This window comes from Magnolia sinica, chromosome 17 (genome assembly GCF_029962835.1).
Source record: "Magnolia sinica isolate HGM2019 chromosome 17, MsV1, whole genome shotgun sequence".
Classification (NCBI taxonomy): Eukaryota; Viridiplantae; Streptophyta; class Magnoliopsida; order Magnoliales; family Magnoliaceae; genus Magnolia; species Magnolia sinica.
In genome coordinates, this window is record NC_080589.1 from 17,237,598 (window position 1) to 17,260,106 (window position 22,509).

Consider the following 22,509-nt stretch of genomic DNA (forward strand, 5'->3'; position numbering starts at 1 on the left):
TGTTCGTTAGGCCACTTCCCGAGTGATCCAATGGCTGAAATTTAATATGTACGGTTAATTTATGGTCTCCATCACATGTATGAAGTTTCGAGTCAATCGGATGGCAGGAACCCTATGATCTTGCATTCTGGACCATTTTCGGGCCTCTTGAGTTTCAGTTTCTCGATTTTCGTGGATCCCTGGCATGTAATTCTGTCGATCTTGGTCCCCTGGAGTCCGTCCCTTGCCTTAGTGCATTCTGAACGTTAAATCCGTGCTTTTAGCATCATTTCCCATTCAAGCTCGTAAACACACCCTGCATTACAAACACGATTAATTCAGGCCGTTAAGCACTATCATAATCATAAATTCATGCAATCAATGGGGTTTAATATGCAATATTTGACCCTCAACATTTGGACACCCTAGTTGATGGAAATCCAATTGGAAATCAATGGTTCTAGTATATTGTCCTCTGGGAGGACTTTGATAATGCTGAATTGAAGTCTCTTGCTCCTAGCTTGGATTATTTGAGCTCCCACTCTTACAAATTTGAGACCATTGTCCTCAACTAGCCAAACCCCCTCATATGAAAAAGAATGTAGGCCAGATTTAAGAGCTTGGCTAAACTTCTTCCCCCCAGGTGGCAGAGCATTGCCCATGACTAGTTGCTCTAGACAATCCGCATTGAATGCAAGCCCAATCTACCCCCAATCTCCTCTTATTGTGACTGGAAACGCTTCCTAGCCATATTTTACTTTTTGAACCCTGAGGATTTTCTCACATTCTCTACTCCATGAACCTCTTCCTTGGCTTTAAAGTCATTGGCCTCTGATCCCACTCCCACAAAAGCAAATCATCACCTCTTCCATGAAGTTCCGTCTCTTGGGATAATCTCTCCCACTTTGCAAGACTTCTTGAGTAGATCTTCCACCTTCCCTCAAGTCATTTCAACATGGAGATTGGTGACAAACGACATCATCCATCCCCACCACAGGGATCCTTTGGGCTTGTTTGGCTTCCCCCCACCACACACACACACACAATTTTTGAACCATTATTGCAACATTCCATGAGCACTGTACTTGATCATATACTATAGAAACCATGGGAAAGTAGGACCATGATCTCTAATTAGCAATCACCTATCAACCAGGCGAGTTAGAACCTCCAAGTATGTAACAGCTAATCTCTGTGACGATTCCATTTTGGTTTGAAATCCAAATCAAACTCATTAACCCTCAATAGTTCTTTTTTTATTTTTCCCTTCAATGTTTCTGGCTCTCTCTCTCTCTCTCTCTCTCTCTCTCTCTCTCTCTTCTTTTTTTAAGAATTAACAACCATTTTCTTCTATATGTCCACCAAACCTAGAGTCACAAGGCTATAAACATATGTACCTGGGATTAGAGTGAACTGTGAGTATTGATACTGTGTCATGCCATGTGAGGAACCCCTCAAAGAAGTCTCTCATAATGGCATGAAAGAATGAATGGATTTGATACTGAAGTAGGAAGCATGAACATGGTACTGAAGTGGGAGCAGGAGGGGCGCCTTGGTTAGTTCATATTGCTAAGATCTCACTTTCAGTGCTGTGTGAATGTGGAGTATTCATTGGATGCTTGCCAGAGGACTAAATCGCAGGAAGGTTGCAGCTTGTGGGCCCAAACTGTATTTTCCATCAAGCAAATTGGATATTGGCAAACACAAGTATATTTGACTGGAACAACAGAGATCAATCTAAGATAGTTTGCAATGAGTTAAAATCAGTCAAGTGAGAAAGTATGTGATATGACAAATATCTGGTTTTCATAAAGTTATATGAAGAAATCAACTTAGAACAATCAAAAGTTTATGAAGGCAAAATGAGGTAAATTAATCAACCAAGGCAAATTGATACAAGTTAAAAGAAAATTATAGTGAATGACTGAATGAGAGAAGAAAAATGAATTTTCCAATGAAGATTATGAGAACGATTTAATTAAAGAAAATCATACTTGTATTCATTATTAGTACCAATGATAGGTTTTCCAAGATCGAATTTTGTGAAGATATGAGTTAAACTATAACGAATTGTTGAATTAGAAGTAAACTAGGTTTTCTTTCTAGATCTATCAATGATAAGATGAAAACATGAGTTCAAAAATCTATTCAGATTCAAATCTAAATATTCTTTTAAAAAATAAAAAAATAAAAATTTAAGATAAAAAAAAATGTTTGAGATTTTTCTAAATTAAATCTAGCAATTCGCAAGCAGGACGGACCTTTTTTTTTTTTTTTCTAAACCTATGAATGATAGGATGTCCAAACTTTCAGAAATAAAAAATTACAATTTAATGCTGATGGTACTATTTGAATCTAGCAATATGGTCAGATTTTTAAATGATGGGTAGCCCCATTCATTGTAAAGCTGGAAGCTCAAGGGGGGTTGATTTAGTGATTTGGACGGTCTGGATTAGTCTTATAATCATGGCAAATGTACAATTTTCGGGTTGAATGCGTTCCAACCATCACAATTCCCAATTGTTAGTAGCCCCATTCCTTGTAAAGCCAGAAGTTCAAGGGGGTTTCTTTACGGAACGGCTAGGTGTATGAGGGTGTGCTTACCATGGGGTGAGTGATCTATTTTGATAAGATCCACATCCATCAGATGTGTTGCCTCATATTTTGGACATGATCCCATAAAACCAGAATGCTCCGAAACTTAGGTCGGCCAAAAAATGTAACAATGCAAAATGCCTATCTAAATTCACATGGTGGGGCCCACCTTAGTTTTCAACTGGCCTGATTATTGGAATGTCCCTTCATCTTGGTAGGACGCTTTGAATAAATGGGTAGTATGTCACATACAAACCATCGTGGGCCCACAAACAACTAATATTAGGTGTCACCATTGCAAATGTTCTACATGGTGTGGCCTACCTGTGTTCCTCATGAACCTGAGGGCTGTTGGCTAAAAATGAGGCAGTGCACATGATGGACTGTTTGGATCTCTTGTATGTTCCCTCACTGGACATGGCTATGTTAGGCATGACAAAACATTCCTTATCAAAATAGCTGGATTCTGAGATTTTCTCGGAATCCGGCCATTGGCATAGTGCCGGCAATGTACTTTGGAATGAAGCAGTGCGAAATAGCGCTATTTTGCTAACTTATGAGCATAGCATGTTAAGTGCCAAACGCTTAATGCAATGATGCAAATAACTCTATTTTATGCAGTGTTTTAAATAGCGAACAGTGGGTGGCATAGCGTTCATCCCTTTGAAGCGTGAGGCATAAGCTACATGCTACTGATTGATTTTTAATCAAGGTTGCTCTTGGTTGCACCAATTTCATGATATTCACCATTTTTTTTTTTTTTTTGAAAATTAACTGAAATTTTATTTAAAACTCGTGAGGAGTGAGCAGAAAAAGAAACAGAAAAAGAAAAAGAAAAACAGAAAATTACATATGGATTACAGAGTGGAGGTGCTTCAGGTCTATCATTTCAACATAAGGAGCCCATTCTAACATAGAAAACTTAATCTTACCAATACAGTCCAACATTGAAACCTCCCTATTATTAAAGCAATGGTCATTTCGAACTCTCCAGAGCATCCAAAAGATAGGCATAATAATCAATCGCCACAAAGTCTTTGTAGATTTGCCAACTGCACTATACCAAGCCCACAAGAGATCAACAACCAAGCTCGGCATCGCCCACTCTATACCAAGAATGAGAAGAAAATGGTCCCGGACTTGTCTTGCATAATGACAATGGATGAACAAGTGCTCAATTGATTTTGCATCCTCCATGCACATCAAACATACATTTGGCAGAATGAGACCCTGCCTTTGCAAATTGTCCAATGTTAAGATTCGCCTCTACCCACTAACCATACAAACACAGTAACTTGAGGAGGAGCACCAAACGACCATATATGAAAAGGAAAACACAAGTGTTGAACATGAGAAGAACCTGCAGCCAAATTTGTAAACTGACCAAACCATTGAATCACTTGCAGAGGGTTTAATGGCTGTAGATTCAAGCCTAAGCCAATAACAAGGCATATTCTGCAATTTCAGTATCCTTCAAGTTTCGACGAAAAGGAGGTGCCCAAATCACATGTTCCATGCAAAGAAGATAACAACGATCAACAGTAATGTGTTTATCCACTGCCACCCTAGCCAATGTAGTAAATGCTTCATGAAGTGACCCAATTCCACACCATATATCATCCCAAAAATGAATTGTGGTCCCCATGCCAATAGAAAAGGAAATTCCTTGTCGAAATCTGTATTTGATTGAGGCGATGACTTTCCAAATATGAGAAGCATGATATAATGTAGAATGCTTTACACCCCATCCCCCTGTAGAAAGACCATATTTGTTTTCAATGATAACTTTTCACAGGGTATCTTCTTTTTGTCCCAACCTCCATAACCATTTGCCAAGAAGAGTGATATTCATTAGTTCCAAGTCTCTAATACCAACTCCCCCGTCTTCCAATGGGTTATATACCTCGTTCTAGTTTAGAAGATGAAAATTAATTCTATTTGCCGATCCGTACCAAAGAAAATCTCGTCGTAGCTTCTCCAAACGATTCAAAATTGATTTTGGACATTTAAAAAGAGAAAATAAATGGGCATGCTAGAAAGAACCACCTTAATAAGTGTAAGACAGCCTGCCAACGAAAGATACCAGCTTTTTGTAATGGATAACTTCCTCTCAACCTTTTCGATGACCCATCCCAAAGAATTAATGGAGTTTTTCCCACACAAAGTGGCATACCAAGATACTTTGAAGGAAAAGAACCTGTTTTGCACCCAAAGAGAGAAGCAAGTTTCCCCAACTCCCTTTTCCTCCAAACAAAAACCCATCATTTCAGATTTTGCGATATTGATTCGAAGACCTGAAACAACTTCAAAACAAACTAAGATTATCCACTACCGCCTCAAACTAAGATTATCCACTACCGCCTCATCCGCATCACAAAAAAAAGAGTATCGTCAGCATATTGAAGATGGGAAACAATGAAGCCCGAGTTTGATACCTGAAATCCTTTTATCAATCCGACCACCTCTCCTTGTTGCATCATTCTGCTAAAAGCTTCCTCAACTAAAATAAAAAGATAAGTTGATAAAGGATCACCCTGTTGAACTCCCCTAGACGATTTGAAAAACCCCTTAGGAGAACCATTTATAAGAACCGAGAAATAAGCGGACTGAATACAAGAACGTATCCAACACCTCCATTTGTCTCCGCATCCAATCCTTGCATGCATGTAGTCGAGAAAATCCCAATCAATTTGATCATACGCTTTATGTAAATTCAGCTTACAAACCAATCCCTTTCTTTCATCACAGTATCTTGAATGAGTACATTAATTAGCAATTAGCAACTTCCCAGAATCTGTCTGCCAATCACAAAAGCTCCTTGATACTCTGAAATAACTTTTGATAAAACCTTGCGAAACCTTATGGAGAGCACCTTTGCTAAAATCTTATACTGACCTCCAATTAGGATTATTGGTCGAAAATCTTTTATTTCTTATGCACCTTTGATTTTTGGAATGAGAGCAATAAAAGAGGCGCCACTATTTTTTGAAATGATACCTCACTCATAGAATTCATGAAAGAGATCCATGACATTAATCTCAACCGTTTGCCAAAATCGTTAATAAAATAAGATAGGGAAACCACCAGCTCCAGGAGCCTTCTCACCACACATAGAAGCTATCGTCGTAGACACTTCTTCAGAAAATGGACGTTCGAGAGTTGCCACATCATCCATAGACATAGATTTGATATTCAACTTATCTAATCTGGGTCAATTCCACTGATCTTTTGATAAAAGATGGTGATAGAAGGAGATTATTGATGAGGAAACCTCCTCTTTTGTTGTTACTCTTTGACCCTCCACCACTATACTGGAAATTTATTTACCCGAGCTCTCGCACTTGCCATATGATGAAATTAGACTTATCAATGATGGAATTTTATGATATTCACCAAGTGCAACCTAAAGTAACAGGAATGGTAATAATTAAGTATAAAGGTCAAAAAGAGAGAGCAATGAAACTGATTTAATACTATTACATATATTGTTTTTATTAAAAGCATTAAAAAGATACACTATTTTTTTTAATTTTTTATTATTTTATTATTTTATTTATTGAAAATACAAAAATGTAACAGATCATTGAACACATTAATTGATTTTAATGTTGTAGTGAAAGATGACTTGTAATGTGACCTACATAGTGTGTGGCGTAGTCTATAAAGGGTGTAGGGTATGCAAATTATCATGTAGCATAGACTACATGCAACTTAAGCTATTTTCATTAGCTATGTTGCGTTAAGGCTAAGCTAAGCTACGCTACCTAGCGTAAGCTACGCGCTACATATCGTAGCTATTTAAAGCACTGATTTTATCATCGAATGGGCATTGAATGTTAAGGATCTTTCGGGTCATGATTTTTTCTTTTTAGGCGTGTAACTGTAGTCTGCTTTCTCAGCAGCCTCTCCCCTTGTTCTTTTCCCCTTTTTTAATGAAATCCCTTCATCTTTCAAAAAAAAAAAAAAACACTGATTTTATGCGTGTGACACTATGATGCGTACCAAATGGGCCATTAAGACTTGATTTACTTGGGATAATCAAAGTAATGTGAATGTATCGGAAACATGGGTTGTAGAAAATAAAATCAATGGACTTAAAGCTTCCTTGGGTCCATTGCTAAAGTCATTAGCCATGTGTACAATGTTAGTTGTATGGCTGTTGGACCCTCTTGAAGAAGAGGAAAAAATCGCATTTTCTAAGAGATCTTGAATTTAGAGGATTTTTGGGGAATTTTTTTAATCCAAGTTTGATGTTGTTTTATCAGATCTTAGGAAAATACAACTGAAATTCATTTTTACTTGTCTGCTTTTATGGATCAATTGGGTGATCTTGAGGATATTGATAGCCCTTAAAAAGTTTGTATGATTAATTGGAATCTTCAGGAAGCGGAATCGGGAAGATTGGTGGAGATTTGAATTTTTTGTGGAGTTTTTTCTAGGCTAGGTTCGTTGCTCATCGTGCTTGGGTTATTCTTGGGGCTGTTTCATCAAATCTTTGTGCATTGGTCAGATATGATGTGTTAAGGAGGGTGAATGGTGTTTGTTGCTGGTTTAAAATTGAAGATCTCATGGAGTAGTTTGGGTCAGTGCATTCATGGGTAGTGCCATGTATATTGATTGCTGTACGGTACATACATGGGTATGTGCTGAGTGTTGTCTAGTGTGGACTGAACCTATAGCATTGAAATTTGTAATTTTGCGAGTGCTTCTGGTGCTCCACTGCAATGGAAAAGAACAGTGGTCCAAATTGTTAAACGGCTACATGGTGCTAATCTTGAGGGCATATGAGAAGCTACAATGAGAAGGAGGTGGGTCACAGAGAGAGAGAGAGAGAGAGAGAGAGAGAGAGAGAGAGAGATAACAAGAACATGAGATGCTTAAGAGTCTATTGAAAACCCAACCCCCTACTCTTATTTATAATAGTAAAAACGTGAATGGGGCCTATGAGCCTTATTCCATGGACTTGGGCCCAATGGTCCTTATTCAATTATGTCAATCTTTCAACACTACCCTCAAGCTGGAGCATCCTAATAAGGCCCAACTTTTAACAAGGGCTAACATCAATCGAACCTAAAAAGGAAAAAAATTCTTCTCTAACACCCCCTCTCAAACTCAAGGTGCCTTGAAAAGAGAAACTTGAGTTTGGAGAGGCACATAAAAGATTTTGTAAAAGCAAAATAAAAATGTGGCGTGGTTACAAAGATGAGTGGTGTTGGCCGTGAGGAGAGGCGAACGGGCAAATGAGAAGCAAAGGTGATGAGACCCCTAATACCTTCAAGCGAACAGACACTTCTGCAACTTCAGTCTTGTGAGCCACTGGAACAACCATCTAGTACAAACAAGTCTAGATCAGCTACCCATCTCAAGTAAGGCTGGGCCAACTGCCCTACACAATCATAATCCCGAACAACTATCCAAAACAAAAAAGAATGAACCAATTTTCCAATATAAACGATGAGTCTGGATTAACTATCAATCTCAACTAAGGTTGGTTCAACTGCCCAACACAATCACAAGTTTAGACATCTATTCAGAACAAATAAGCATGGACCAACTGTCCAATATAAACAATTTGTCTGAGCCAACTGCTCAAAGTAAACAAGCCCAGTACAATCATAAGTTTGAGCCAAGAAGGTGACAATCACCCAATCCAAACAAGCCCGAAGCAACTATCTGGTGCATAAACGGGTTCCAACTATCCAGTGCATAAATGAGTCGGGTCAACTGCCTTGAATAAATATTGGTCACATAACACATCTTGGCAATGAGAGCTTGAAACAAAGAAGTTGCTAAGTCATTGAAGGAGGAGGTGGAGGAAAGGTGAGCATACGTCACACAACAAGAGACATTGCAGTCAAATACCTCAAACTAGACACCGGAAAAATCAGCAAGGGCTTCAATCACACATCAAAGAGGCTTCAAATCTGACAACACATGAACTGGATGACCAAGAACTTCAGCTGATCAACAAAGGTGCTCTAAATCCAGCAATACATAATTTAAAACCCTAAAAATCCAACCACAAGCTACCCCTTTCACGAATCACAACACGTCAGTAAGGAAAATGCCTCGTGATTCTCAAAACTAGAAATAAGAACAAAAAAAAGGATGAAGAGAAAATGGTTAACAAGAAGCAGTTATTGTTTAGGGAAGGAAAGAGGAAAAGAGGAAAGAAAGAAAAGAAGACTAGGGGCCATTTGGATGGGAGTAAATGGAGGCAAATGGGGGGAATTCGGAGTAAATGGAGGTGAATGGCATTTGAGGTGTGCTTACAGGACGCTAGCCCCAGCCAGAGCAAGATCGAATTTGAGGCTAAGGATTGCATATTTCTTACTCATCATTAGAGAGCCAAGAAGAAGAAGAAGAAGTAGAAGAATATAAATATCACCATTCAATTCATTAAGAAACTGTGAAAGATTTCTCCAAAAGATTTCTGCATTTTCTTCTATTTTTCCTTGTGTTTTCAATCTTTTTTAATTCTATGCATTTTCTCTGCTTATTTTTTTACATGCATTTGTGGGGAATGGTGATATTTCTTCCTTTTCTTTTTCTAATTCTTCCTCTGATTCTGATTCTAATTAGATGAATAGAACTCGTAGAGTTAAGAGGAGGAAGAAGAAGAAAAAGGATGATTCTCTTCTTCTTCTTTTTTTGATTCTTATTAGATGAATAAAACTCATAGAGTTAAAAGGAAGAAGAAAGAAAGAAGAAAAAGAAAAAAGGAAGGAAAGAGGGGAACCACCTAGGATTATGAAGGGAAACACAAAAAATACAAAAAAAAATCTGCTCTACTAGAAAAAATCAGCAAACCTTAGCCAAGGGAACATAAAAATCTACTTTAAAAAAAAATCCAGCAAATCTTAGCCAAGGGAACATAAAAATGTGCTTCAATAGGAAAAATCCAGCAAACCTTAGCCAAGGCTAAACAAAAAAAATTTTTAGTAGAAAAAATCCAGCAAAGAGAGAGAGAGAGAGAGAGAGAGAGAGAGAGAGAGAGAGAGAGAGAGAGAGTTGCTTCGGGTAGCTTGGAATAAGGACTAACATAATCAAACCTAAGAAAGAAATTCTTCTCTAACACTAATGATAGTGCTTCTTAAGTGCACTTAGTTCAGTGTGTCTTAAAATTGGAATTTTGAGGCTTTTCATATTGGGATATTCGTAATAGCAGCGATTTGGGAGCAAATCCTTCCAATTCTTTGCTCTCATGTCTTTCAGGAGGGGGGATGATCCATGGAGCTTGAGTAGATTTGAGTGGTAGAAGAGTTTATTTTATTTTATTTTATTTGATGAAGGTATTTGGGGTGGAATGTGAGCTGATTAGGGAATTCAATTTAGTTTGGGTCAAGGAAAGGTGTAGAGAGAGAGAGAGAGAGGGGGGGTGGGGGGGGGGAGTGGTTCCTCTTTTGCTTTTCTTTTTTTCTTTTTTTAGTTTAACAAAAGGCATTTTTGCCATTGGCATTCTTTGATGTGTTGCATGCAACAAGCAATTAAGAAACACACTAGAATGAGGTATTTATATTGAAAAATACTATGCCGGCATACCATGAACAACGTATTTATATTTATATATCAAATTTCGTTGACAAGCGCAATCATGAGAATTGTCTCACACCTTAGTTATAGGATCCTTTTAACTAGATGCTGCCCCCACTTCAAAATGCTGTCTTTCCTGCTCTTGCCTTCTACCCATTTATATTTGTTTACATTTTGAAACAGACACTTCCTTGCTCCCTGTCCTGAATATGTTGTCTCTTTGCTTTTACGCTTTGTGCAACAATCTTAAACTACGGTAGTTTGTAAAAGAGATATGCTGGGTCAAGGCTTGTAGATGATATGGTAGGTGACCATGGGAACACCAAAGTAACATGCCACTAAAGGATCATTACAGGATAGTTTTGGGTTATCTCAAACCACAAATATTGGTTTAAGGTCTTAATAGACCTCAAGATCAAAGCCATGGTAGTTTTGAGGTCCTACTGTACTGTATATTGTAAGCTACGTTAGTATTATAGGGTCATACTAACACATGCAATGTTCAAAATGTATGTAGTGGATGTTACTTAACATTTTGTAAATATTGAAGGTTGAGCAGTTTCAGTTAGGATTTGTTTTTGGTTTTTGGTTTTTTTTTTTTTGAAAGATGGCTAAGTAGCATAGAAAGATAAAAAAGCAACCACAACAAAGAACGAGCAATCCCTCGTTGCTAGTGATCATCTCGTCACTTCACAAAAAGGGAGCCAAGAGCAACATCCCCTGAAAGAAAAATAATAATAATAATAATAATCAAAGGCATGCTAGGCACATGCCCACTATACCACCTCAGCCACTAAAACCCTAAGACATGTTGTTCATATAGGATTTGAACGTCTTGTCTTTTGAGTTTGTACATAGTGGGGGAGCATGTGATCGCTATCATGCATGTGGGACAAAACCAAGTTATTAAATAATGGTAATGGGGGCCATAATGGCCATAAGCCATTATGACAGCCCTTGTAACCTACATTACAGCCCCGTAACAGTAAAAAAAAATGAAAATTTTCAGAAAAATGGGAGGATAAAAAATGCGTCTTCATTTCTTGCTTTGAATGTGTATATGATGGTACAACATGCCATTCTTTGGTAAGAAAACTGTTTCAGGTTGCCTGATGATGCTATTAACCTGAGAGGCTGAGATTGACTCTAAAAGCCCTATTTAATATACTGAATATTGAATATCAATGGAAATAAGATCATATGGGTAATGATGAGTTGATGACGCAATTATTATAACTACAATCATAACTATAATGTTAATGTATGAATCATTAATCAAGATAGACGAAAATGGAGTAAGGAGAAGTCTGGGCATTTCTTTGCAGTGTGAAATTGATGTTGGGTGTCTGAGATGAGATGGTATGGAGTAGCGAGAATTCTTGGTGTTTCTCAGTAAAATTGTGGTATAGAGTTTTAATTGGGTTGTCCTAAGGGGGTGTTCCCAGGCCCAACATCAGTATGGCACTATGGTGCCCCTCCCAAGGTGGCGGTTTTTTATATGGCTTGTAGGTATGAATAAGGTTATCACAGTAGACAATCTTCGTAAGAGAGGAATGGTGCTTCCAAATGTGTGTGTAATGTGCTTCCGAAACAACAAATCAGTAGATTATCTCTTTATCCATTGCCCTTTCGCGAAAGAAATTTGGGATGACTTCTTTGGGATCTCTTGGGTGATGAAAAGTTCAGGGAAGAGCATTTTGCTAGCGTGGCATGGAAAGTGATGTTGGCGGGCCTATATTTTATATGGAGAGAAAGGAATAGCTGGTGCTTTAGAAATAGAAGTGGAAGGGTATTTGGGAGGTGTTTAATGGGGCAAAACTAAATGTAATAGAATGGGCTTTGGTGTCAGATGTGTTAAACAGAAGTTGTGTTTCCAATTTCTTGGTTTCAGTCGTGATTTTTTAGGCTTTGGCCTTTCTATTAATAAAATTGTCATCCTTCCCAAAAAAAGATAGAAAAAAAATAAAATAAACAATCTATGTACCAAATAAAGTGATAAATTGATGGATTGTAACTTGTAAGTAGAAGTGATGTCAAAGTGTTGAATCCAAACATAAACATATAAACATTACTCACCATTAGTGACCACCGGAGAAAAAATTGCACTGCCTGTGTCTGGTTAACCTCAACATCGTCATTATCTAGTTGTGACATGAGCATTGCATATTCTATAATAACCAGAGGGAAAAACCTTGCCAATGCAAGTCGAGGATGAGTATTCAATAATAACTAGAGGGAAAAACCATGCTAATGTAAGTCGAGGATGAGGGACCACTGTCGTCATTGCCATTGGGTATCTGTTGCATTAAACTCGAGTAAGAATAGTCGGTGCTAATGCTAGATGTAGATCTATAGTCATAGCTATAGTTGTACTGATACTGGTTGTATTGTTGAGCATATGCTTGTGACGAATGACTTGGATCCAGATCAGAATATTTATATCCCCCATATCCTGCTCCATGTGTAGCATATCTAGGACTAGTCCAACAAGAAAGTGCCTTATGAGCCTCCCTAAACTGTCCATAGTCATATCCATATCCATAAGCCATCTGTTATCCTTCTAGTGCCCCACATCCCCCAACTCTAGTTCTACTAGAACCATCCTCCCTATGACGCTCCTCCCTTTGTTAGTTTGTATTGTGAATCCCTATACTTTATAAGTTCTTCTCCTATTGTACGTTGGTGCTTGTCAATCTCAGATTGTGTGAGCAGTTGTACCCTTGTGTGAGTGACATCAACAGTAGGACTAGGTGTATGATCACCATCCATCTCAGTTTCTTTGTTTTTGTTTTTTTGTTTTTTGTTTTTTAAGTTAGATCTTCAATGACCCTCTCCAAAACAATAAAGCTACTCTGTTGTTGGTCTGTGCCCAATACTGGGTCATGCACATTGACATCCTCATGGTCCTCTTCTTCTATTCACTTCGCCCTTTGCTTCAACCAAGGTATTAGTAGATATAGTCCAAGTTTATTGGACGTTACCTTCTTCAATCTTGTTTGCCACCTGTTTCAAATTTTTAGTTCTCAAATTCTTGTCACAGTGCATGTAAACAAGGCGATCCAATATCTGAGCCTTTTATCTGTTCCTTTGATTTGAATGAATAAGTTGAAAACAACTCCAGTTCCTCTAGCAGCTAGAGGAAGTTTTTTGATTCAAAACTTTTACAATTATTGTTTTTAGGGCCTTTGTCCTTTCTCCAAGTTGAAGTTACCAGTCAATATAAGATCCAATAAAAATAAATTACGCTGTATATATGCGTACACCACCACCACCTAAGCCTTATCCCAATTAATTGGGGTTGTCTTGTATGCATTTCTACATAATACGGTAAAACGAACCACTAAATTGTCAAGAAGACGAGTTTTACGATTCTTAGTTTCTTATTAGGAGAAGCTGCCTTGGCAAAGTCCATATATTTCCAACTGTGTTCAAGATAATACATCAAATAATAAACATTCACCAAAATAACAAAATATGTATGCAATGAAGGACTCTATTGAGGATTGATTATTGACTAATAACCAATAAAAAGTTGGAACTTACCTCGTTTAACGCCTTTATTCGCTTATCCAAGTCACTGCATTTGATTTATTTTTTTTTTTGTGAGGGGGAGGATTTTGAAGATTTTTAGAGGAAATTTCTCTTCTTGTGTGTTTGATTATTTTATTTTGCTTTGGGTCACGTAGAAATTAGAGGACCGATTGAATAATCAGCCTCTAGGTTTTACCAACATGTGCAGCTGACTGTAGCAGACCAATGGAAGTGTAGACCTCACAACTCTAATCCTGCTCATGCAAGCATGGCTTGCAAATGAATACGTGAATAAAGTACTTGCTTGCAGATGGGTGTAGCACCATACAACCATCAATAGGTGTCCAATGAGCACATCATGCGGACAAGAGAAGTATTGCTTTATTAGTCAAACAGGATGTCTATATGCATGTCTCAAATTGGCCGACACATTACAAAGCAAACACATCTAAAATTTCCTTGGAATGCCCGAAAATTCTATACAAATTAAAAGGGTCCTCGCATTATCCCATCCTTCTTCCCAATTGTATATGGTGTGGCATGCTATGTCATGATGGTCCACTGTCTTCAAAGATGTTGCTTTTTGTGCTCATATGTAAGGGGGTCACCTTTTCATGCACTGAACTTCCTGCTGAATGTAATATAATGTAATGTTGGAGGAGTTATACGACCATAACAAAAGGATATACATAATATCCTTCGGCTTCCTTTTTGTACAAGTGGGACAACAGTTGATCCAGATTGTTGATCTATTCTTCTGCCGTTGGTGAGGTATTGCCCCAAAATTCTCCCTAGTTGGAGAAGCTGATTTTCGTATTATCTTTTGTTTGCTGCTTTCACCTTCCCGCTGAATATAATATAATGTAATGTTGGAGGAGTTATACAACCATAACAAAAGGATATACATAATGAAACAATAGAAACCATAATCTCCATGAGAAGTGGGCCACACATGTGATCATCACCATCCATCACAGTCTGTCAACGCCAAATATTTTACAGGTAGATCCTCAAACCTGGGTTATTTTTGGCACGCAGGCCATCAATGGACCACGGTGAGGCTCATTGTTTGAACAGATTGAACCATGGGCCGCACTTATCTAAACTGAAAACCCGGACATGCTGTACAAACTCTCAGCCCTAGCATTGTATAATACCTTTCCTTTATATTGTTGGGAATTGAATTGCATGCGTAATACAACTTTCAGTATTCTATTGCAAAGATAAAGAAATTTCTGAAGAACTACTGGCTTTGAAAAGACAATCTCTCTACTTCTTTGTTTAGGGTGCATTTGGTTGCAGCAAATATCATGATATTTTGTGCAACCAAACACACCCTTTTGTAAGGGCAACCAAACATTAGGGCCTGATATTTGATGCAACCAAACATGCATATTTGGTGTAACCAAACATGCCCTTATGTGAGGAATTGGTTGCGATACTAATATGATTCAATTGCTTTTATGTTAGACATTCCACCCGACAAGGAGCCTCTGGACTGGAATACAAGAATGAAGATTGCAGCTGGTGCAGCTAAAGGTTTGGAATACTTGCATGACAAAGCAAACCCGCCTGTCATTTATAGGGACTTCAAATCATCCAACATCCTACTCGATGAAGGATACCATCCGAAGCTGTCCGATTTCGGGCTTGCAAAGCTCGGACCTGTTGGAGACAAGACGCATGTCTCCACACGGGTGATGGGAACATATGGCTATTGTGCTCCTGAGTATGCTATGACCGGACAGCTAACACTGAAATCAGATGTCTACAGTTTTGGTGTGGTGTTCCTTGAGTTGATCACAGGACGCAAGGCGATTGACAACACCCGGGCCGCTGGAGAGCACAATCTGGTTGCATGGGTAAATCTGTTCTTTTCTTTTTCCCTCATTTATCCTTCTTCCTCTAAATTGATATAATTCACAAAACCAATCTCATACATCTTGACATTCTCAACTCTGAATGGGGGATAATCCTTTTTCTTTTTTTCCTTGAATTTTTCATCCCAAAGGATTTGAATTCGAATAAGTTGGATTTTTGGTTTCTCCAAAATGCCCTGGGCCAAAGTGCAAACACGTCAAAAGGGTGCCCCTTTCCCAATCTGTTTCCGTTCATCTCCCATGTGTGACTGAATGGATTGCACTATCTGATTTTGTCAGCACCATGCAGCATAAAAAGAGGCCCTAACGTGGATTAAATATAGGCGAACTGCTTGTTTTTCATAATTCTCAGAGATAGATTCAGTCATGAGATTTCCTCAAATTTCTCTACCATGTCATGCTAAAACAATTGTCTTTTGCTATCACAAATTGTTCTCTTGTGGTGATCTTGAAGTTTCTGCACAATCCCACTTCCTGAAGTTGAACTTCAATTTTAGGGCAATCTGACAATGCATGGTGTGCTGATTTCCTCATCTGATGTGCTTCTCTCAGGTTGGGCTCATGGTTTGATAGTCCATGATATGGACCATTCATCAGGTAGGTGTCCCACTGTGGATGCACCGCTGTTTGCAAACAACATGGGTTAGTTCATCCCGACTGTCCAATTGGTGGATCTTTTCGAGTTTGATGCAGGCCATTACGAATAATCTATCCTACATCCATTTGTAGGCCACCAATGGGATGGTTACAGCAAGATTTTATGATCATTGAGATTTTTCTATGGTGATCTATTGAAGTTGGGACCCACCTGATGAAGGCGGCCTATTGAAGTTGGGACCCACCTGATGAAGGCCCAGACCGTAGATTTAATTTTCATCATTGTAGAGTATGTCAGTTCTCAAAAATCATCCTTGAAGCGATATAGTCATTTCTGCACTCTATTTTCCCGCATGAGTGTAAAGACCAAGATTTTTTTTTCTTTTTTGGATGTCTTGTGTAGGCACGTCCGCTGTTCAAGGATCGCAGGAAGTTCCCGAAAATGGCAGACCCACTGCTACAAGGCCGTTATCCGATGCGAGGCCTTTACCAAGCTCTTGCTGTTGCCGCAATGTGTTTGCAAGAGCAAGCTGCAACTCGACCTCTTATAGGGGATGTCGTTACTGCACTCTCATATTTAGCTTCCCAAACATATGATCCCAATGCAGCCGCCGCTCAAAACAATAGAATTGGCTCATCTACTCCAAGGCACAAAGATGACCGCAAGAGCCTGGGTGGTGGGCCTGACGGCCAAGATGAGTCGGTACGTGGTGGGCGGCATGGTATCCAATCACCCCATCAGAACTCTCCTGATTTCCGGCACCGGGATCCCATCCGTGGTGTGAGCTTCGGCGCAGAGGTCGGACGGGGCGAATCGGGAGGTGGGTCTGGTAGGAAGTGGGGCCTAGACGAGCTGGAGAGGCCGGAGTCTCAGAGGGACAGCCCTGTACATGCAGGGAGAGCGAGGGAAGGCCCGAAGAACTTCAACCGGGATCTTGACAGAGAACGGGCAGTTGCGGAGGCGAAAGTGTGGGGTGAAAATTGGAGAGAGAGAAAGCGGGCAAATGCAATGGGAAGCTCTGATGGTGCCAACGAGTAAGTTGCCATGCTTTCAACATGCATAGGATTATTGTATTGGTTCAAAGGCATCATTTCAAGAGAGAAAAAAGAAGAGAAAAAGTTCAAGGCCGCCACCCGATCATCTTGGTCTTCTGATTTTCACCGGAATAAGGTTTTACTGTTATATCTTAGCTTGTCCATTACTGGCTGTCGTATATCTTCATATAGTTTCAGGTATCGAGACATCCGTCGTTCAGATGGTTCGTCCGGGTATATATAAAATTATATATATTTTTTTAATCTTTTTTTTTCCTTTTTTTTTTTTTTTTTCTTTTTTACTTTTTGCTTTTTTCCAACCAAATTCCGCTATTGAACCCGATCTTGTAATTCTCACCATTTGGTTTGGGAGGAGGAACATTTGAACACGAAAAAAAAAAAAATGATGGGTCGAAGAATGTAATTTGGTATTTTGTTCGGATTTGGGTTTACCAGACACAAACATGGTTCAATATGCAACATGGTGTTGCCCTTTTGTACGTAGGAAGAGATTGTCTTCGTTTTGCAACCCAATAGGTGGGTTTGGTTCAGATGGCTGATATGTGTTTGTGTTCTACCCTTTCATGTCATGTGATTATCTTGTGTATGGATTTCGGAGCAGGCTGCATGATTTGAAGGTATGGCCATTGTTCTCTTTTACAGGACTTAATGGGTTATATTGAAATTTGAATTGTTGAAAATATTTGTGATTGTTGTGCAGGTAGAGAAGTGGCTGGACGGGATGTGGCCTGCGTCTTTGAACTATGTACTTGGGTATTTTTTATTCCGACGATTGGGCCCATGGTTTGATAATCCACTCAATTGGCCTGTTGTAGACATCCAAGATTGGGAGATCCCAGCAGTGAATATTAGGACCTTTTTCAGTTGAACGTGGGCTGTTGTTGTATCTCTTCTTAATATCTAATATCTGTTGGCCAGAAATTGAGTGGTTGAGGTTAGGACACAATGTATCAATGGTCTATGTTGAAACTCTGGTGAGTCTACCACTGCGCCATGGGTAGAGAACTGGACAAGAACCTGACCCAATCCGCTTTTTTTTTTTTAGTTTCTTTTCTCACATACACGTGTAAACAGGGAACATACGGGTTCCAAATCATTCACTGCGTGGGACCACCTTGGAGGCCAACCAGAAAGCTGAAGTGATCGGATAAGCTTAATTGATGGATTGAGGAAAATGGACGGTTAAAAAAAAACTCAATGCTGACTTTTTCAAGTAGATATTGTCTTCAATCCCAGCCGTTAGGATTTAAATCCAATGTTTGGATATGGTCCCAGCCATCTCAACGGTAGGGTCGTGACTACAGTTAGGAACACACGTTTAAGGTGCGGGAGTAAAGCAGACAACCCTAGCCAACTTTCTATTTAAGGCACGCAATGATATGTCTGCACATATCAACGTGGTTTAAGCGTGGAACATCAGATGTGTCCGTATGGTGGGGCCCACCACGTTCATGCTTCAAATTTTATTTTTTAAATTATTTTTTAAAATCAAATCAACACACTCATCAATGGGGAAACACTGTACGTGGTTTCACTGAAGTGGACCACAATTTCCAAAATAAACGGATGGCTAAAACCTGCTAAAAAATAAATGAAACCGAACTGTTGGAACGAGCCACAGTCCTCCGCTCTACCAACTGAGCTAAGGTCGGTTGCACTTTTAAAGTTACAGTATATATAAGTTCGATATACGATTGCTCTGCAGATGGGACCCACTATTTAAATTTCCTGGTGGCGTGCACCTCTTGAACGGGTCTGATTCTATGCACTGAATTCTGTCATTAGTGGGACTACGAATTCACTTTAGCAGTCCAACTATCAATAAGCTCCAATGCCCAATGCTTTTAAAGAAGTACTCTAGTTTTAGGATAGTAATGGGCCGGGCCTAGGTCCGAGCTTGCCATGGGTCAGATAGTAGGCTCAAGCCCAATCTGGCCTGCTAATCGATGACGTTCCTATTTTGCCTCGAATATTTCTAATCTATCCATCTATCAAGTGGACCACACATGCACAAAAAATAAATATTTAAGAGGAATGAAACTAATGGTACCCATTTAAGATAGATAGATGGTTGTCTAAGGATTAAAATGACATATTTGTAGGATATGATGCATATAAAGTCAGTTGGGTTGGGCAAATATCACTTGAGTCCAAGCCTTACTTGGAAATTGATTGGACCATGAGTGTGAGTCCCCAGCCCAGTGCACGGGCCAAGCTAGTAGGTCCGTGCCCAGACCAAAGCAGGGTCAAGCTCATCGGTCCGACTAGCTACCTGGTCCATGGGAACCCTTAATATGAGTTACATTGGGACACTTAGACATTTCAATCCATTGATTTAGACTATTCATCAGGCTTCCATGTAAATATCACATCAGTCTAACAAATATTAATTATTTGATCAATGGCCTTTAGAATGGATGGTCAAGATTATCTACATAAAATGTCCAATTAACAATTTGATCCATCTATTTGTTAGGTCCTACCATTGATTGCTTATGATTCCAAGGAACCGTTTTTGTTGCAAGTCGTAGCCATCTCATGCATGGCTTGGAAAAACGATGGATACAGAAAATAAGGCCAAATAATGGATGGATTAGATCATCGATTGATGCGATTTTTGAATGATAGTCCATAAATGTATTTTAGACGTAATAGACGGTTCAGATCGATTGATTGTGCTGTCCAAGTAAATAGATACAAGTAGGAGCACTAACTGATAGTGCTCTGAGAGCACTGGAGCATTTCTCCCTATAACTTGGCTAGGCTTCTTCATGTAAATGTGGCATTCGGATGCCGAGGATTGCTACAATAAAAACCTTAAAGTATTGCTTCTTCTTATGTAGTGACGTGAGCTTCTGGTATGAGGCCATATTTCAACGATCCAAATTGTTCATATGCTTGCCTTTAAGGTGGATGGGTTACCCAAAAAAGATGCAAATTGGAGCGTTTGTCAATGGGCCACGTTATAATGGTTAAAAGGGACGGTTCATGTTCAGTGGAAAAGTGCTAAATGATAGAAGGTTTCAGATATCTACATTTGAGATTTTATTTTATTTTATTTATTTTTTTAAATTTTTTTAAAGCCTCCATCCATGGTGAGACCCATCATATAAATGGTTTGGATCATTGAAATATAAGCCAATAATGTGGCAGGTTCTGTTGTGGATGTCCTATGCCTAAAAATCTCCCAATAGACTCAATTGGTGGGCAGAGCTACCTAATAACTGGCCCACAATCAATCAACAGAGGAGGAAACCCAAGGGAAGTGGAGTATCCACCATAGGCCCACCATTTCAGTGCTCGATCATCATTAAACCGTAGGTTCCACTTATAAGCTGGAATACCAAGGAAAGTATATATCAATTGAGAATGATCATCTCACTCTCAGATAACTTGGGATGCCTCTTACAACCGTCCGATGGTTAGGTCACGAACCGGCCAGCTTATCTCAACCATCCCAGCCCATAATCTATGCATTCAGCCTCTGGTTGATCTAGGCCGACTAGGCCAGGTCAGCCTGGGGCAATCACTGTGCGACAAGATCCTAGCCATGCATCATTTTGATCAATTGATCACATAGTTCTTAAACTTGAACCGAGTCACTCGTGCTAAGTTTTTGATTACGGTGAACCAAAATCAATGTAAATGTATAACCCACCTGATGAGTGGACCTTAAAATCAGCATATCAGGTACCATATATATTGCCCATGATCACCTTAGATGCATAAGTTTAGAATGAAAAATAGTTCAAGAAGAAAATACACACATGTCAATAAAGACGAGGGTCTATGGTATGTCCAATGCATATAGAGGAAGAGTAGAAGAGAGAAGATATATGCAGAGGAAAAGGTTCAGCTACCTGCTACTCCGAGAGAGGAATGCTTTCAACAATGTACATCAATCTCCAAATTTTTATTTTTATTTATTTTTAATGAATCCATGGTTTTTTGTTTTTATTTTTATTTATTTTTCTTGGGTTAGCTTCTTAGTACACACCCTACTGTTAGTCCACGCTCCACTGTTAGCCACCCCCACTAGGGAATCGATACCATGACCTTGTGTGTCGAATCGAGGTATCTTCTCTCAGACTGCCACCTGAGATATGGATCAGTGTGTTAGTACCACGGTTCATTTTTTTTTTATAGCTAATATCCTGCTACCATTAAAGCATGCAATTTGGAAAGGAAAGAAAGAAAGAAAAAAAAAATCAAATCGAAAGAATCAGTTGCTTTTTGTGGATAAAACTTAAACATTTGAAAGGCTTAATGCTAATGAAGTTTGTGTTGGATACGGTGGAGGATTTCTGCAAATCCAAAACCGTATAAGTATCTTTTGAGCTAGCTGTACATGCCGTGTATGCTAGCTGTGAGATTTTTCTAAGTTTAGTTTGCTAGCTGGGTGAAGATAAACAGCAGATATTTTCTGGATTCTTTTCTTTCTTTAGTTGCCCCTGGGATGAATCTAGACATGGATAAATTAGTCATTTCATAGAATAAGAAAGCCTATAAAAGGCAACAGTGTAATACATTTTTAATTCATTCCAATACAACAACAGTTCTCTCTTCTTCTTCTTCCAAAAGTTTCAGTTTTTGTTTCATGGTGGCTGCAGCCACACGTCAGCAGGAAGCTGGGTTTTAGACCCAACAAAGTGGTATCAGAGCCCTTGATCCTTGGGCCTCATCAGCCGTGAGAAGGAGCTGTTGATCCTTGGGCCTCATCAGCCGTGAGAGCCTTATCAGACGTGAGAAGGAGCTACTGGTCCATGAGAAGGAGGTCCTACACCTCTACCTGTTTTGGGTGTCTGCAAATACCCAACAACAAAACCAGCAGAAAAGTTCCAGCAAAAAGTTTTCCAGCAAGTTTTCGGCCACAACAGAATATTTTTTCAAAAAAAAATCTGTTTTGAAAAAAATCAGATTGCAGCAAAAAAAAAAAAACAAAAACATCTGTTTTTAAAAAATCAGCTTGCCAAGCCAACGGATTGTTTTCTTTCAAAACAAAAAAAAATAAATTAGAGTTTAAGCAAAAAAAGTCAAATTTGAGAAGATTTTTTTTCTTTTGTTTTTCAAAAAAAAAAACAAAATCTGTTCTTCTAGTCCATTCCTCTCTTTTAAAAAATAGAAAAAGATGGCTAGCACAATCCAGCCGCAGGTTCCTAAGTTGTCAAAGGACAACTATGAAAAATGGTACATTCAAATGAAGGCATTGTTCGGGTCGCAAGAACTATGGGAGATCATCACCGATGGGTATGAAGAACCCGCTATGGAAGAAGAAGCCGCCTTCACCAATGAAGAAAAGATCGCTCTAAAAAATCAGAGGAAGAGAGACAATAAAGCT

The 22,509-nt window shown here is 39.0% G+C and overlaps 1 protein-coding gene across 1 annotated transcript in view; it reads left to right on the plus strand.

Moving 5' to 3' along the window:
• LOC131230243 (serine/threonine-protein kinase PBL27-like) overlaps window positions 1-17,701 on the plus strand; it is a 29,620-nt gene extending 11,919 nt beyond the window's left edge. The window contains exons 4-5 of the mRNA XM_058226077.1: window positions 15,109-15,500; window positions 16,519-17,701. Of these exons, the coding sequence (XP_058082060.1) occupies window positions 15,109-15,500; window positions 16,519-17,154 (1,028 nt within the window). The 3' untranslated portion in view covers window positions 17,155-17,701. The remainder of the gene's footprint in view (window positions 1-15,108; window positions 15,501-16,518) is intronic.
• The last annotated feature ends 4,808 nt before the right edge of the window (window positions 17,702-22,509 follow it).